A 19,333-nucleotide genomic window follows, 5' to 3' on the forward strand; every position below is an offset into this window, starting at 1 on the left:
AACATTCCTGGATACAGAGACTGCAAAGAGGCTCAGGGGACAGCCTAGAATGAGATGGAGGAGTTCTGTTGCAGACTGCATTGCAAACAGAGGAGTCAATAGCAATAAAGTACTAGAAGAGTAGTGGTGGAAAGATCGAGTAAGGTGGAGAAGAGCTTTGGTTGACTACCCTACTCAGAGAGAATCTGTAAAAGGGAATGGATGAAGAGAAGAAAAAAGAAGAGAAGACAAGTCACAAGAACAGCACAGCAAGATGGTTGCCAACATCGAGAATGGATAGAAACTGGAAGAAGAATCCAACATACCATGGATGGGATCAACATCTTTGTCACAAGGAAAGGAAGATACAAGTGAGCTATGTTTATATTTAGTTGTGTGTGTGTGTGTCTGTGTGAGAGAGAGAGAGAGTGAGAGTGTGTGTGTGTTTTTTAAAAATTTCCTGACATTACTGTACTTCACGAATGCATTGACCTGAACATGAGAGTATCAGAACTCATGGTCTTGTGTTAGCTTTAAATAACTGGTTTCATTCCTGGCATTTTGAAAGATCAAGACATGCAGTGGAACAAAAAGGGAATGACCTCTTCTCAAACAGGACTATTAGAAAGGTTAATGAATATGACAGACTGATTGGTTAAGAGGTCAAGGTTAAAGAGCTGAAGGAAGCAGTGTCTCCCAAGAGGTAGCTCTCATGGCAGTGTGAAGACCTGCAAAGGCTGCACAACCACAGTAGTTGTTTTGCTCTATAAGAATCTGCATGTTTTATGTATTTTATTAGTACTGTTAATGTTAATAACGCAAACCAATCAAGTTTCCCAATTTACATGTAATGCCACTTAAAAGCTCCATTTATTGAGGGCAAAATGAAGAGTAATATATGTTATATTTTGAAAAATTTCTGTCTCAATTGGAGAATAGGTAACACAACCAGGGGAAGTTCTCAGTTATTTGTTACAGCCACAAAATATACATAGAATAATGCCTTCTTTTCTGATCTATCTAAAAGATAATGTCACATCTTTACTGCAAAATAACTCTTATTTAATTTCACTTAACAAGCCTGATCAACATAAGCTTCTACAAAAATATCTTTGGATTTAAACACAATTTATAATTTTTTTCCGGTCTGGAAAGCCAAGAATAACAGCCGAGAGGATTTGTTCTGCTGACCGCATGACACATCATAACCTGCAGGCCTTTGTGCTGAGCAGCAGTTCCTTGGTAGGCTAAGGCCCTTCAAGGGCTGTAGCGCCATGGGGTCTGGTTTGGTTTTATAATTTTTTCACCCTCAAGACTTTTAGATCTTTTATTTTAAAAGAAACAAAGCCTTTTGAGAGACCAGAATAAAGTAATGATTTTGCTTGTTTAGCTTTTATGACTGCACTGTAATTGAATTAGACTCTTAACTCATTAAGTTATGTTCAGTATGGATAGTACATGCTGAAAAAAAAGTTAAGTACAGAACCAAAATGACCAACTGGACACTGGTGAGAACTGAACCCACAACCTTCAGATTTCACGTTTGATGCTCTCCTAACTGACTTACGGTGACATCTGTCAATCTTGTTCTGTGGTCAGGGATCTGAGCAACAGGCCTGGCATTCTGGCCAGTAAAACTGAAAAGTCATACTAGCAACAAAATATGAACAACCAAATAACGAGGATCCAACTGGCATCTTTTCTGATTATATTAGACGTGTTTGAAAATTAATAACTGGTTCGATAGAAGGCAGTTCCAGGTCGAATGGACTGTGTTGCGGTTCACCTGTCTAGATAGGGTGGATCATGGGAGACTACTGGCAAAAATGAGTACAACTGGACTAGACGAAAGAGAGACTGAACGGGTAGTTATATTTCTAGAAAATAGATCTCAGAGAATTAAGAGTAGGCGAAGCTTTATCTGACCCTGTAATAATAAAAAGGGGAATTCCTCAAGGCAGTATTATTGGACCTTTATGTTTTCTTATATATATAAATGATATGAGTAAAGAAGTGGAATCAGAGATAAGGCTTTTTTCAGATGATGATATTCTGTATAGAGTAATAAATAAGTTATAAGATTGTGAGCAACTGCAAAATGACCTCGATAATGTTGTGACATGGACAGTAGGCAATGGTATGATGATACACGGGGTTAAAAATCAGGTTGTGAGTTTCACAAATAGGATAAAAACTCTCAGTTTTAATTATTGTGTTGATGGGGTGAAAGTTAGGAAATTTGTTTGGAAGGGTAATAGGGAGGTACATTCAGGGAAAAGGGATGGCCTAGAGAGCGGTGATAAGGGAACAGGGAACTGGAAATCAAGTAGGGATGACATAAAATTGTTAGTGTTGAACTGTAGAAGTATTGTAAAGAAAGGAATAGAATTAAGTAATTTAATAGATATATATTTACCAGATATTGTAATAGGAGTTGAATCATGGCTGAGAAATGATATAATGGATGCAGAAATTTTCTCACGGCACTGGAGTGTGTATCGTAGAGATAGGATAGGAATGGTGGAAGGGGGAGTGTTCATTCTGGTGAAAGAAGAATTTGTAAGCTACGAAAAAGTTAAAGATGAGACACATGAAATTCTAGGTGGAAGGCTCATTTCTAAAGATAATAGGCAACTTGATATATTTGGAGTGTACAGATCGGGAAAGGGTAGCACTGACGCAGATCCGGAATTATTTGATCGGATAGTCAGCTATGTGGGAAACGACATGGAAAGAAATGTGATTGTAGCAGGAGATCTGAATTTGCCAGATATAAATTGGGAAGGAAATGCGAACGACAGGAAGCATGACCAACAAATGGCAAATAAGTTAATATGGGAAGGACAGCTGATTCAGAAAGTGATGGAACCAACCAGAGGGAAAAATATCCTGGATGTGGTGCTGATAAAACCAGATGAGCTCTATAGGAAAACTGAAGTAATAGATGGTATTAGTGATCATGAAGCTGTTTTTGTGGTAATTAAAAATAAATGTGATAGAAAGGAAGGCCTTAAAAGTAGGACTGTTAGGCAGTACCATATGGCTGATAAAGCAGGCATGAGGCAGTTTCTAAAAAGTAACTATGATCGGTGGAAAACGGTAAATAAAAATGTAAACAGACTCTGGGATGGGTTTAAAGAAATTGTTGAGGAATGCGAAAACAGGTTTTACCATTCCTTACCACCCTTAATGGTACAAGACCCACCTTATTATAATAGAGAAATAAAGAGACTAAGAAGGAGGTGCAGACTGGAAAGAAATAGAGTTAGAAATGGCTGTGGAAGTAAGGAGAAATTGAAGGAACTTACTAGAAAATTGAATCTAGCAAAGAAGGCAGCTAAGGATAACATGATGGCAAGCATAATTGGCAGTCATACAAATTTTAGTGAAAAATGGAAGGGTATGTATAGGTATTTTAAGGCAGAAACAGGTTCCAAGAAGGACATTCCAGGAATAATTAATGAACAAGGGGAGTGTGTATGTGAAGATCTTCAAAAGGCAGAAGTATTCAGTCAGCAGTATGTAAATATTGTTGGTTACAAGGATAATGTCGAGATAGAGGAGGAGACTAAGGCCAAAGAAGTAATAAAATTTACATATGATAACAATGACATTTACAATAAGATACAAAAGTTGAAAACTAGAAAAGCAGCTGGAATTGATCAGATTTCTGGGGATATACTAAAGACAATGGGTTGGGATATAGTACCATATCTGAAGTACTTATTTGATTATTGTTTGGTCGGAGGAACTATACCAGATGAATGGAGAGTTGCTATAGTAGCCCCTGTGTATAAAGGAAAGGGTGATAGACATAAAGCTGAAAATTACAGGCCAGTAAGTTTGACATGCATTGTATGTAAGCTTTGGGAAGGCATTCTTTCTGATTATATTAAACATGTTTGTGAAATTAATAACTGGTTCAATAGAAGGCAATTCGGTTTTAGGAAAGACTATTCCACTGAAGCTCAACTTGTAGGATTCCAGCAAGATGTAGCAGATATCTTGGATTCTGGAGGTCAAATGGACTGTATCGCGATTGACCTGTCTAAAGCATTTGATAGGGTGGATCATGGGAGACTACTGGCAAAGATGAGTGCAATTGGACTAGACAAAAGAGTGACTGAATGGGTTGCTATATTTCTAGAAAATAGATCTCAGAGAGTTAGAGTAGGTGAAGCTTTGTCTGACCCTGTAATAGTTGAGAGGGGAGTTCCTCAGGGCAGTGTTATCGGACCTTTATGTTTTCTTATATATATAAATGATATGAGTAAAGGAGTGGAATCGGAGGTAAGGCTTTTTGCGGATGATGTTATTCTCTATAGAGTGATAAATAAGTTACAAGATTGTGAGCAACTGCAACGTGACCTCGAAAATGTTGTGAGATGGACAGCAGGCAATGGTATGTTGATAAACGGGGTTAAAAGTCAGGTTGTGAGTTTCACAAATAGGAAAAGTCCTCTCAGTTTAGTTACTGCGTTGATGGGGTGAAAGTTCCTTTTGGGGATCATTGTAAGTATCTAGGTGTTAATATAAGGAAAGATCTTCATTGGGGTAATCACATAAATGGGATTGTAAATAAAGGGTACCGATCCCTGCACATGGTTATGAGGGTGTTTAGGGGTTGTCGTAAGGATGTAAAGGAGAGGGCATACAAGTCTCTGGTAAGACCCCAACTAGAGTATGGTTCCAGTGTATGGGACCCTCACCAGGATTACCTGATTCAAGAACTGGAAAAAATCCAAAGAAAAGCAGCTCGATTTGTTCTGAGTGATTTCCGACAAAAGAGTAGCGTTACAAAAATGTTGCAATGTTTGGGTTAGGAAGAATTGAGTGAAAGAAGAAGAGCTGCTCGACTAAGTGGTATGTTCCGAGCTGTCAGCGGACAGATGGCGTGGAATGACATTAGTAGACGAATAAGTTTGAATGGCGTTTATAAAAGTAGGCAAGATCACAATATGAAGATAAAGTTGGAATTCAAGAGGACAAACTGGAGCAAATATCCATTTATAGGAAGGGGAGTTAGGGATTGGAATAACTTACCAAGGGAGATGTTCAATAAATTTCCAATTTCTTTGAAATCATTTAGGAAAAGGCTAGGAAAGCAACAGATAGGGAATCTGCCACCTGGGCGACTGCCCTAAATGCAGATCAGTATTGATTGGTTCGTTTTGGGGATCATTGTAAGTACTTAGGTATTAATATAAATGGAATTGTAAATAAAGGGTACACATGGTTATGATTCTAGAACTGGAAAAAATCCAAAGAAAGGAGATGAGCTGCTCGACTACAGTGAGTAGTATATGATAAAGATATTGATTCCCATAGGGAAACTGAAATATTTGTTCTGGACGAGTACATTTATAATACCAACATAGTTGTTCCGTTGGAAAATTTATAATGTCCAATATTATAAGTGGTATGTTACAAACTGTCAGTGGGAGAGATGGCGTGGAATGACATTAGTAGACGAGTAAGTCTGAGTGGTGTCTTTAAAAGTAGGAAAGATCACAATATGAACATAAAGTTGGAATTCAAGAGGACAAATGGGGGCAAATATTCATTTGTAGGAAGGGGAGTTAGGGATTGGAATAACTTACCAAGGGAGATGTTCAATAAATTTCCAGTTTCTAAGCAATCATTTAAGAAAAGACTAAGAAAACAACAGATAGGGAATCTGCCACCTGGGCTACTGCCCTAAATGCAGTACAGTAGTGAATGAGTGATTGACATTGATTGATTGATTGATTGATTGAGTTGATAATAACTTAATGGATAAATTAAATTAATAAATAATGTTACTGGTTTTACGTCTCACTAACTACTTTTATATTTTTCGGAGATGCTGAGGTTTCAAAATTTTGTCCAACAAGAGTTCTTTTACGTGCCAGTAAATGATGTTGGCATATTTTAGCATCTTCAAATACCACCAAATTGAGCCACGATCAAACCTGCCAATTTAATCTCAAAAAGCTCTGTACTTAACATCTCTTTGGCACAAAATGCCGGTCCTACTGTCTAGGAGTACAGAGCCTGCATTTTACTAGGAGGCCCTGGGTTCGATTTCCAGCCAGATGAGGAAATTTGGATTGGTTTAAGGAGCACTCATCCTACATGAGAATAATTGAAGAGCCATCTGATGCCGAGATAGTGGTCCCCATCTAGAAAGCCAAGAATAACGGCCAAGAAGATTTGTCATGCTGATCACGTCATCTCGTAATCTGCAGGCCTTCGGGCTCTGAGTAGCAATCACTTTGTGGACTAAAGCTCATAAGAGTTGTAATGTCATAGGGTTAGTTTGTACTTTGTAATTTGTACTCAGCATGACTAATGAGCTACTAGTCTATTTCAAGATTTTGCTCGTCTTCAGTAATAACAAGAGTGCATGACAAAGGTATAATTTTAGTCTTCAGAATGAATCCTGCACACCAAAAACTCATAACATCCTCAAAACTGTTCACTGAACTTTCAGAAAACTATACAGCAACACTCTAATATCACAAATGTATTAGCTTCAAAAATGAGTTGGTTGCTTTTTTCTCTATTTGTTTAACATCGCACTAACACCTAGAAGATTTTTGGCGGCGGAGGGATGGGAAAGGGCTAGGAGTGGAAAGGTCATGGCCTTAATTAGGGTAAAGTCCCAGCATTTTCCTGATGTGAAAACTGGAAACCACAGAAAACCACATTCAGGGCTGCCAACGGTGGGATTCAAACTCACATCTCTCAAATACAGGCTCATAGCTGTGCGACCCTAAATGCACAGCCAACTCGCTTGGTAAAATGAGTTTCAATAGTAAACATATCTTCAAAGCTTCAATCACATATGTTGCACAGTACTAGTACACATGAATATGTAACTGCAGTATGTAAACAAACTTTCATAGACAAATGATAATTTCCCATTATTAAGAAGTCATCTGTGCAAAGTATGAACTTTCCTCTTGAAAACATGGAGACATAAGAAAAATATTTGGGAGGTAACACATCAATGCCAAGTATGTATTAAAAAAAAAAACAATAGAAATCATGCAACAAGCATATCCCTCTTATAGAGTATGCACCACCAACCAGGTCCCCAAAAAGAAATAATAATTATTCACAAAATTCCTTACCTGTTCAGCTTTCAAGGTGAGTTCAATGAAAATTTGCTGTAATTTTTCATTCACAAAGTTGATACAAAACTGCTCAAACCCATTGCGCTCAAAGATCTCAAATCCATAAATATCCAGGATTCCAATATTATGTCCTTGAATAGAGGTTTCCATTGCACTATTCACCCTCTGAAAAAAAAAAAAAAAAGAGAAAGAAATTGTTATATTTCAAACTTACAACAAATAACTTATAGGATTTTTCCATAATTTTGTGTCAAACCTATAAGACTGGAAGCAGTTGTTATAAACATGACCCAAAACATTATGATCTGCATGACCATGGGAAAATGAAATCCCAACAGTGTATTCATAAATGAGAGGTATATAAACAGGTAAACTGGTAACGTGTATTCCTCTTTGCTCTATTGAATGGAGCTATTATGAACAAGAAGAAATGTGAATAAATCTTATAAAGAAATAAATTGTTACAGTCTGAATTAGTTGGAGCACTTCTGACATAACACTGTTAGTGGGAGTGCTAAGAGCTGCTTGTTGTGAACACTTCTCCACAATCACAACGGTAAACTAGGTTGTTAATATGTTACTTTCTTTCAACGTGTGCCTTCAATTGCTACTGACTTTAAAATAATGTGTCAGGGGTCTGTCCTGCATCAAAAGTTAGGAGCACAGATTTATCAAATGTGACCAACCTCAGCACTAATTAAACCACTGTGATGAAAACATAAGAACAGCTACTAAATGATGGTACCACTGAGTCTGCAGAGCTGCAATCTAGTTTGAAGAAGAATTTGTACTATTTAAAAGGAAAAGCAGCCTGCCTGGTGGCCATGATTGTTAAGACATCAGTCTTTATGGTCTGACATCGTGGCTAGTTGGTTCGAGTCTCACTGGTGGAAAAATTTTCACCATCAGAATGTTGACCGACAGTATACGAGAGGTGGTGGTACGTAGTATACAATTTCTAATCACCAGATTGCATGCCAAAAGCCTGGATTCAATTCCAAACCTTTCTGCACAGTGTTTGTATCGAGTGAGGGCATATGATGCAGTTGAGGGTGATTTGTCCATCAGATGGGGATGTTAAGCCTTAAAAAGACACCCTGGAGTGTGATAGGAGTAGGCTATGTGCCAACACTGGATTTCACTCTCTCCTACCTCATCATCATCATCATCATCATCATCATCACAATAACCTCACACACAGGCATGCAGGCTGCCTAAGGGTGTCAAATAGAAAGATCTGCAACAGGGGAGCCAAATATGTCCTTGGACACTCCCAGCAGTGAAAGCCGTATGATAATTAACAAGGAGAAGGAACATCATGAAAATAATCTAAAGGAAGAAAATAAACTGATGATTTTCTTGGTGTTGTTGAGTCATCAGTCCATAGACTGGTTTCATGCAGCCCTCCATGCCACCCTATCCTGTGCTAACCTTTTCATTTCTACGTAACTATTGCATCCTACATCTGCTCTAATCTGCTTGTCTGCTTGGTCTACCCCTACCGCTCTTACCACCAACACTTCCTTCCAAAACCAACTGAACAAGTCCTGGGTGTCCTAAGATGTGTCCTGTCATTGTATCTCTTCTTCTTGTCAAATTTAGCCCAATCGATCTCCTCTCACCAATTCTATTCAGTATTTCTTCATTAGTAATTCGATCTATCCACCTCACCTTCAGCATTCTTCTGTAACACCACATTTCAAAAGCTTCTATTCTCTTTCTATCTGAGCTAGTTATCGTCCATGTTTCACATCCATACAATTCCACGCTCCACACGAAAGTCTTCAAAAACATCTTTCTAATTCCTATATCAATGTTTGAAGTGAGCAAATTCCTTTTCTTAAGAAAGCTCTTCCTTCCTTGTGCTAGTCTAAATCTTATGTCCTCCTTACTTCTGCCATTGTTAGTTATTTTACTACCCAAGTAACAATATTCATCTACTTCCTTTAAGACTTCATTTCCTAATCTAATATTTCCTGCATCACCTGCCTTCGTTCGACTGCACTTCATTACTTTTGTTTTGGACTTATTTATTTTCATCTTGTACTCCTTACCCAAGACTTCGTCCATACCATTCAGCAGCTTCTCGAGATCCTCTGCAGTATTACATAAAATCAGTTTTATGGTCCGTATCGCACTTCAATAGATTCACAATTAAGTATTTATTATTTTCCACCTAGTCGATACAATGATTGCTTAAGGCAATTAATGGTTAAAAGAGGTACATGTTTCATATTTTATCAACATCTTCAGCCACATGACACTGTTTAGATGAAAAAATAAGATGTTAATTTTAAGGACACTTCCTCTTAAGCATTACTTTGTCAATTTATATATTTTTTCATCTAAATAGTGTCATGTGGCTGAAGATGTTGATAAAATACGAAACATGTACCACTTTTAACCATTAAATTGCCTTAGCAATCATTGTATCGACTAGGTGGAAAATAATAAATACTTAATTGTGAATCCTCTGCAGTCTCATAAAATAACAATATCATCGGCAAATCTGAAGGTTTTGATTTCCTCTCCTTGGATTGTGATTCCCTTTCCAAATCCCTCTTTGATTTCCTTTACTGCCTGTTCTATGTAAACATTGAAGAGGAGCAGGGACAAATTGCAGCCTTGCCTCACTCCTTTCTGAATTGCTGCTTCTTTTTCAAAGCCCTCGATTCTTATCACTGCAGACTGATTTTTATACAGATTGTAGATAATTAATCGTTCTTGGTATCTGATCCCAATCACCTTCAGAATCGTAAATAGCTTGGTCCAATCAACATTATCGAATGCCTTTTCTAGATCTATGAATGCCATGTACGTGGGCTTGTCCTTCTTGATTCGATCCTCTAAGATCAGATGTAAAGTCAGGATTGCTTCAAGTGTTCCTACATTTCTTCTGAAGCCAAACTGATCTTCTCCCAACTCAGCTTCAACTTGTTTTTCCATTCTTCTGTAAATAACACATGTTACAATTTTGCAGACATGAGATACTAAACTAATGGTGCGGTAGTTTTCACACCTGTCAGCACCGGTTTTCTTGGGAATAGGTATAACAACCTTCTGCCAAAAATTGGATGGGCCTTCTCCTGTCTCATAAATCTTACACACTAAATGGAATAACCTTGCCATGCTGCTTTCTCCTAAGGCAGTCAGTAATTCAGAAGGAATGTCATCAATTACAGGTGCCTTGTTCTTATTTAGGTCTCTCACAGTTCTGTCAAACTCTGACCTCAAAATTGGGTCTCCCATTTCATAATCATCAACAGCCTCTTCTTGTTCCAGAACCAAATTATCTACATCTTTACCTTGATACAACTGCTGGATATGTTCTTGCCATCTTTCTGCTTTGTCCTCTTTCCCTAGAAGTGGCTTTCCATCTGAGCTCTTAATATTCATACACCTAGATTTCCTTTCTCCAAAGGTTTCCTTGATTTTTCTGTACGCAGCATCTACCTTTCCCAGGACCATACAACCTTCGACATCCTTGCACTTAGCAATTCCAAATGGAAATTCTAAGTTTCCATGGAGGGAATTAGATTCTTTTCCACCAATAGAGCATATCAAAAATCAGATCAAAAATTAGATGGATGGCTTTTCCGGCGTTTGCTCTATGAATCAGCGTTTCGTCTTAGGTCTGGCTTCTGATAAGTTCACCTGCATACACCCCAGCGTCAGTGGGTAGGGTCTGACACATCCCACTCTGAAGAGTCTAGTGTCAGACCTAAGACGAAACGCTGGTTCATAGAGCAAACGCCGGAAAAGCCATCCATCTAATTTTTGATCTGATCCTTGCACTTCTCCTTCAGCCATTCTTCCTTAGCTACCTTGCACTTTCTATCCACTTGATTCTTTAATCACCTGTATTCTTTTCTGCCCTCTTCATTTCTAGCATTCTTGTATTTTTGTCGTTCATCAATCAGGTCTAGTATCTCTTGAGTTATCCACTGATTCTTAGTTGATCTTTTCTTCCTTACTAACATTTCTTGAGCAGCCCTACTGACTTCATTTTTCATGACTATCCAGTCTTCCTCTATTGTGTTTCCTTCAGCCTTTTCATTTAGCCCCTATGCCACATGTTCCTTGAAACAATCCCTCACACTCTTTTCTTTCAACTTGTGTAGATCCCATCTTTTTGCATTCTTTCCTTTCTTCAATTTCTTCAACTTCAAATGGCATTTCATGACCAACAAGTTGTGGTCAGAGTCCACGTCTGCTCCTGGGAAAGTTTTGCAATCCAACACCTGGTTGCTGCTATTGGCTTTACGTCACACCGACACAGATAGGTCTTATGGTGACGATGGGACAGGAAAGGGCTAGGACTGGGAATGAAGCAGCCGTGGCCTTAATTAAGGTACAGCCCCAGCATTTGCCTGGTGTGAAAATGGAAAACCATGGAAAACCATCTTCAAGGCTGCCGACAGTAGGGCTCGAACCCACGATCTCCCGAATACTGGATACTGGCCGCACTTAAGCAACTGCAGCTATCGAGCTCAGTCCTGGTTTCTGAATCTCTGCCTAATCATAATGAAGTCTATTTGATACCTTCCAGTGTCTCCAGGTCTCGTCCACGTATACAGCCGTCGTTTGTGGTGTTTGAACCAAGTATTGGCAAGGACTAAATTATGATCAGCGTAGAATTCAACCAGCCGAGTTCCTCTGTCCCAATCCAAATTCTCCTACTGTATTACCTTCTCCTCCTTGGCCTCCCACTGCATTCCAGTCTCCCATCACAATTAGATTCTCGTCATCTTTTACATATTGTATTAAATCTTCTATCTCTTCATATAGTCTTTCGATTTCCTCATCATCCGTTGAACTAGTAGGCATATAGACCTGCACTATTGTGGTGGGCATTGGTTTGGTGTCTATCTTGACGACAATAATTCTTTCACTATGCTGGTCGTAGTAGCTTACCCGCTGCCCTATTTTCTTATTCATTATTAAACCAACTCCTGCATTTCTCCTGTTTGATTTTGTGTTCGTAATTCGGTAGTCGCCTGAGCACAGAAATCCTGTTCTTCCTGTCAACGTACTTCACTTATACCAACTACATCTAACTTTAGTCTATCCATCTCCTTTTTCAGATTCTCTAACCTGCCACAAAGATTCAAACTTCTAACATTCCACGCTCCGACTTGCAGAATGCCAGTATCCATCTTCCTGATGATCGCCCCCTCTCGTGTAGTCCCCACCCGGAGATCTGAACGGGAGACTAGTTTTCCTCCGGAATATTTTACCCGGGAGGAAGCCATCATCAGTCCATCATTCATACAGAGAGAGCTGCATGCCCTCGGGAGTTAGTTATGGCTGTAGTTCCCCGTTGCTTTCAGCCGTGTAGCAGTATCAACACAGCTATGCCATGTTGAGTGTTATTACAAGGCCATATCAGTCAATCATTTAGACTGCCGCCCTTGCAACTTCCGAAAGGCTGCTACCCCCCCTTTCGATGAACCATTCGTTAGTCTGGTCTCTCAACAGATACCCATCCGATATGATAGCACCTGCGGCTCAGCTATCTGCTTCATTGGGACATGCAAGCCTCCCCACCGCGGCAAGGTCACATGGTTCATAGAGGAGGATTTGCTTGGTAGTAGTCATAAACAGGACTGAACCAGGATTGAACCCACTAACTTTGACTTTACAGTCTGAATTACTCAACCCAACAATGAATAAGTTGTTCTATGATCATTTAAAGAACATGAGGAAGACTTAGTAGTTTTGTTCTGCCTTCCAAATTTACACACTATCAACCCAAATAAGCATTTGTGGGATGACCTGGACCACCAAATTTGCTTATATCTCACCCTGTTTAGTACAGTATGCTTACAGACACAAAAAGTTATTGGCTGAAAATTTCTAAGTCCCCACATACAAGTATGACAAAAGGAAGGAGCACATTGTCATAGAGATTTTGCAGTTAGTTAACACATGATTTTTGTACAAGGAAGTGTACATCAGTTCAAAGAACTTCTCACGATATCTTGGTCTGGAGTCCCTGACGAGACATTTCATATCTACACTTCTCCAAGAGAGTATTTTAAAGCTTTTAGAATGAGTGTAAATTATATTAACAAAAAATTGCCCTAAATGCTGTTTATCACTTTGTTAACGTAACACACTAAACACTTGCTAATCCGGTCCTCAATAGTGCGATCCCTCAGTAACATGGCCAATTGTGGATTGCAGCTCTACAGTCTCAGTGGTACCATCAGTTAGTAGCTGTTCTTATGTTTTCAACACATTCGGTTTAATTAGGGCTGAGTTGGTCAGATTTGAGCGTGTTTGAATTTGATAAATCTGTGCTCCTAGCTTTTGGCGCAGGACAGACCTATGACACACTGACATCTTTTAAAGTCTGTAGCAATTGAAGGCATGTTGAAAGAAAGTAACATATTAACAACCTTGTTTACAGTTGTGATTTTTATGTCTTTGCATTGCTATTATGAATCGCTATCAACAGCTGTGGTACAGCTATTAACTGGACGCCAGCAATGAGTCAACAAATTCTGAAATTGTGGCTTCAATTACAGTACAATGTATGTCCCCAAAAAGAAAGCACAAATTAGAAAGCACAAAGTAGAAATTTTAGACAAGTTGGAGTCACAGCGATGGTAATGAGCTAATAAGTGTAATTGAGAATCATCAATTCTTAACACTTTCTTGTCAGTAAATTAGCATGTTGCACAATCTTCCAGGAGGAAAGAAAATTGATGAGAAGACATTTTTTAGTGGCTAAGTGAGGAAAACTGCAAAGCAGACTAGATTTTAATGCATGAAGAAAAAATTAAAAGTGTGCAGGAAAGTAAAGATGAAAGTAATGAAGTAGAGAGCATTTCTCACATTGCTGGTGGCAAAGCTGCAGATATCTTCCTTGAGTTTTAATACAAAAACTAAATGTGTGCATTACTGCCATAATGTTTGTAAAGCAGTTGCATGACACAGCAAACTGCCAATAAGCATCTTCATTGGAGCAACTCAAAATTTCATAGTGAGTGATACTTAGTGTGGAAAATTCAAGAGCTACTTCTTTTGTTAGATTTTTAAAAATATATAAATGCTACATAGTAACAATGAGTTTGATAAAGAAGGTATTCAAATACATTTCTCAGACACTGTTGATAAATTTGCGACTCTCTCTATTTCAATACCTCTCTCTGTAAGGATGGTCGGATAAGCAAGAGTAGAAATGTGCACATTTATTGACAAAGTGTGTATTGGTCATATGTCTCTTAAAGAGCAAGAAAAAAAGATCACGAAAGATCACAGCAAAGCACGAAGTACACGAAGTTTGATATTGATTCTTCCATATGAGAGTACACATAGTTTTTGTATAAGGAAGTGTACCTCAGTTCAAAGAACTTCTCATAATGTCTTGGTCCATAGTTCCTAATTACACATGTCAACATTTTGTAGAGTATACTTGCTGGTTGATGGTTTTCAGAGCAGACAGAAGATAATTATAATAATTTACCTCATCAATGTAACAAATAATATGAGATAAGGAATTCATGTCCAATAATTTCTCATTTAAAGGTAACAAGCCACAACATGAAATCTATCACACTATGGATTTTTGGATTAGAAATTACAAATTTGTCAGAAACTCTAGGTCATTGTAAAAACTGTAAAATCTAACCATTAGGACAGTTGTGCATACAAATCAAAGAACATAACACACTTAACTGTAGGTATAAAATAATGAATACAAAGATTTAGGTTTATTTACAGTATAGTATTTGAAATGCATCCAAAAATACTTGCCTTTTACAAGGATTTCCTGATCCCAAGCAAACTAGTTACAACTAGCACTAATAGCAATAAGTTACTGAACTTGAATTCCTAATCTCATACCCTTTACATGTTCCATAAGTTAGGCACAAAATTATGAAAAAACATATTTTGTACACACAAATGGGAACAATGGAATAAAACTACAAATCTACACTAGCAAGATGCTTGCAATGAGATATAATCAATATTTATATGGAGCTTAGGCTATTCTGCAGCAGCATTCTATGTAACAAATTAATCTTATAGAAGGTTTCAGAAAGTTAAAGGCAGATAATAGCTTTGGAAAGTTTCATTCGGATGAGGTCCACAACAGATGACCTGAATAAATATGAAAGGAAAAGAAAGAAGAAATTATTTTGTTCCAGGTCACAACTGTGCAAATTAACTGTAGGTATATTTTAGCTGTGATTGCTTATACACATCATTTTACAAACTTCCCATTATGCAAAGAAGAACAAGCTATTAGACAAAAATTATAGCAATTAAAAGCAGTAGCAGCAGCTTCCTACAAAAAAACAATTTGTGATATGCACTGCTAATAACTTCATCCATGAGGACATAACATCAAACAAGTCAAAACAAATGATAAAAATGTTTACTGCAGCAATCTCTTTACACAGCCTGTTTACTCAAGTATGTTTTATAAGGTTGTCATCTTCAACTGACCTCAACTGTGTGCAGACATTCTGATCTCATGTCCTTTAAACTGTCTGTATGGCAACTTCAATGTTCCATTTTTTCTACCAAATGGCAGAGAAATCAGTACTCTGTCTGGAAACTTGTGGCAGAGTTTTAAATGATCTTTACAGGTAATAGCCAAATGTGTCAGAGTTATTTTGCATGCCATTTTCATATAACATGGAGTGCTGTGCATGTTTGTGGTGGGAATGTGTCCATCTTGGTCTTGTGAGGCACTCTCAAAATATTTAAATTCCACTCTCTTGGAAATGAGTGGGAGTGGCACCTTGCAATTAGAATTAGTGAAAGTTTTTACTATGGTCTACATGTGCATTGAATATGGATCAAATCGGTGGGGATGTGTAGGCAAGGTCTCCTTGTCAGATTTAGACATCCAATCATTTCCTCTGCAAAAGCTATCTTAGAATATACATTCTACATCCTCAGCTCATGGAATTAAGTCTGACCAAAAACAAATTGCCCTTCATAATGGCAAAGCTTTCCTGCATGCTGGAGAAATCACCTGATTTTGATCAGCCCTGAGCAATACGGACAACATTCAAGAGAATCAGAACTGGCCATGGCGCACATGCTTTGCATAAGTTGGGGAAAATATACTTGTCCAAATGTGACTGTGGTACTAAGAAGCAAATCGTTCAACATACAGTGACCAAGTGCATAAACTGGGCACATTGCGATTTTTCTGACAGCGACAACTAGCAGGGCAGATTATACAAAATATCAAAATATTTTGTATATAAGGGTAAGTTCTTCTACAGTATTTGTAGCCAGCCCTGCAGGCGATAGGTAATCTGCCTTTTACCTGGAGGTCCTGGATTCAATTCCTGGCCAGGACAGGGATTTACCTGGATGTGAGGGCTGGCTTGAGGTATTCTCAGACTACACGAGAACAACTGAGGAGTTATCTGATGGTAAGATAATGGCCCTGGTCTAGAAAGTCAAGAATAACAGTTAAGGGTATTTCTGCAGGTCTTCGGACTGAGCAGCAGTCGCTTGGTAGGCTGAAGCCCATCAGGACTGTAGTTCCATGGGGTTTTGGTTCTTGCACTTGTAGGTAATGTTGGAGACCCCAGTGATTCCGTGACTGAAAGTTATTCGGGGTGTAATTGTATAAACTGTTGTACACTTAATAATAATAATAATAATAATATAAAAAACCAAGCAAGGTGGCCATGCTGTTAGGGTCGCGTTGGCTGTGATCTTGCATTTGGGAGATTGTGGGTTGGAATCCCACTGTCAGCAGCCCTAAAGATGGTTTTCCATGGTTTCCCATTTTCACACAAAGGAAATGCTCGAGTTGTACCTTAATTAATGCCAAAGTCGCTTCCTTCTTAATCTTAGCCTTTTCCCAACCTTACGTCGCCAAAATCTTTTGATGTGTTAATACGACGCTAAACCACTAGCAAAATAAATACTAATTATAGTTGCTCTCTCTTCTTTCTTGTCTGCTCCTCCTCCAATTTATAAAAATGTGAGAAAAATAGACACATCCTGTACAACTTATACAACTTCAACTTGTAACTATCTATTTTTTTCAAACATCGTCTGAAAATCTCTATGAAATGAAATGAAATGTCGTATGGCTTTTAGTGCCGGGATATCCCAGGACGGGTTCGGCTCGCCAGGTGCAGGTCTTTCTATTTGACACCTGTAGGTGACCTGCGCGTCGTGATGAGGATGAAATGATGATGAAGACAACACATACACCCAGCCCCCATGCCATTGGAATTAACCAATTAAGGTTAAAATCCCCGACCCGGCCGGGAATCGAACCCGGGACCCTCTGAACCGAAGGCCAGTACGCTGACCGTTCAGCCAACAAGTCGGACTATGAGAAGGTAAGCACAAACTTTGCAAAGTGAATGTAATGGCCAGATTTTCTGCTGCTGCACCATGGACAGTACACCAAGGCCCAGGAAAGATGCTGAACATCTGCATGCTAGTTCCCACCTATGATATAGAAAGGAGAATGACCCTGAAGTTAAAATTTGGGCATATTATACAAATATGAATAGACATAATACAGGGTCATCACGTTATTTGGGCCTGCTTGCAGTTGCACTATGGTCTCGGGCATGCACTGCTCGCTGCTGATACTCCAATCCCTTTGCTGGGGCAACACACACACACATCCTCATGCATCAATGTGGATGAATGGATGAATTACTCTCTCTTCTTCCTTGTCTGCTTCTCCTTCAATTTATTAAAACGTGAGGAAAACAGACACATTCTACACAACTACTTTTACTTTAGCAACATTATTTACCAATTTACCATCTTTATAAATTTTCATTAATTCGTTGCATATCTTCTTTTGAGAGGTGGTGGTGATTATTGTTTGAAGAGGAAGTACTACTAGACAACCATCCTCTATTAACACTAATCAGGGAAAAAATTGACAGGATCTGACACAATGAGAAATGTAAATATCTGCCCAAGAAAGACAAGAACAACGAAGGGCATGATAATTTATTTCTTCCCTTACACACACATAACAAAACAGCATTGCAGGTCCATTGTTGAGTGATGCAGTCCCACAAGCACAGGCAGCCAGCCCGCTTGCCTACTAATGAATAGGGATAAGCTTGAAATGCACAGTCAGCTAAGTACAATGTGGCGGTGATGATTACTGTTTTAAGAGGAAGTACAACTGGGCAACCGTTCTCAAATAACACTAATCAAACAGAAAAATGTCTAACACTTTGAAAATGAAGTTATCAGCAAAAGAAAGGGAAGAGCCACAAGTGGTGTGAAAGACTTCCTAGACCTCAAAAACTTAATACTGTTGGTATCGGAAAAGAACAAGAGTTGACCAAGTGAGGCTGGATAGGAAAGATGAAGGTGAGGAGCCTGACATGAGTGGAAGCAATGCCAGACTCAGATGCGCGAACCATGGCCGCCAAACCACGCTCCCAGGCTGAGAATCCCCGGTCCTCATTTTAGCTGCCTCATAGAACAGGCCGGGGATACCATAGATGTTCTTCAGCTGTCTCCACTCACAGAAAGTCTGAGTACAAGGAAGTGGAGAAGAGGAGAGACTGAAGTGTAGGCAGGGGAACGGTGCATTCCCGCGCAAACAAGCCCAAATAAAATGACAACACTGTATCGTACTACATAGACCTTTAACCACATGTGAGCTTGATGCAATAAATCCAGTTGAATTTAAAATACCATTAATTCCTAATTTTGATTTAAAGTCACACAGTTTTTTTGGGTGAAGGATGGGGGGAGATAACTACATACCCTTTCTAGATGACTGGTTATTAGTTCATACCCTTGAGACAAACAGTTCTCATGGTTTGGCTTTGATATGACAGCATACAGAGAAGAGGAAAAAACAATAGCAAACAATTAAAATGAAGCTCAAATCTGAAAGAGTGAAATATGCAACAAGCCTATAATGGCATTTATTAAGACGTATGTATATGAAAGTAACTTCACTCATTTCATAATTTTCATACAAGCATCTTAATAACTATTATAGGCAAGTTGCATACGACTGTTTTTGTTTGACCATATCTAAATGTCTAAGTTTTGAGTTTTTACAATATACCTTTTGTATGTACTTTCTCCTTCCAATCATTAATTCATACTCCAAGAGCAACACCGTGTGAACACCAATCTACAAATACTTTGATCAAATCTTAAAAAAAAAAATCTACAGCAAATACCTTGTAACAAGACATACATCACTGAAAAATACTGACATTCATGAAACACCTTTAATAGTTTTATCAGTAATTACT

General features: G+C 38.5%; 1 protein-coding gene across 1 annotated transcript in view; it reads right to left on the minus strand.

Moving 5' to 3' along the window:
- Nucleotides 1-19,333, minus strand: part of LOC136874177 (unconventional myosin-Ie) — a 458,144-nt gene that overhangs the window by 339,410 nt on the left and 99,401 nt on the right. Inside the window, exon 10 of the mRNA XM_068227689.1 lies at nt 7,095-7,262. Coding sequence (XP_068083790.1) covers nt 7,095-7,262 — 168 coding nt within the window. The remainder of the gene's footprint in view (nt 1-7,094; nt 7,263-19,333) is intronic.

Source organism: Anabrus simplex, chromosome 5 (genome assembly GCF_040414725.1).
Source record: "Anabrus simplex isolate iqAnaSimp1 chromosome 5, ASM4041472v1, whole genome shotgun sequence".
Classification (NCBI taxonomy): Eukaryota; Metazoa; Arthropoda; class Insecta; order Orthoptera; family Tettigoniidae; genus Anabrus; species Anabrus simplex.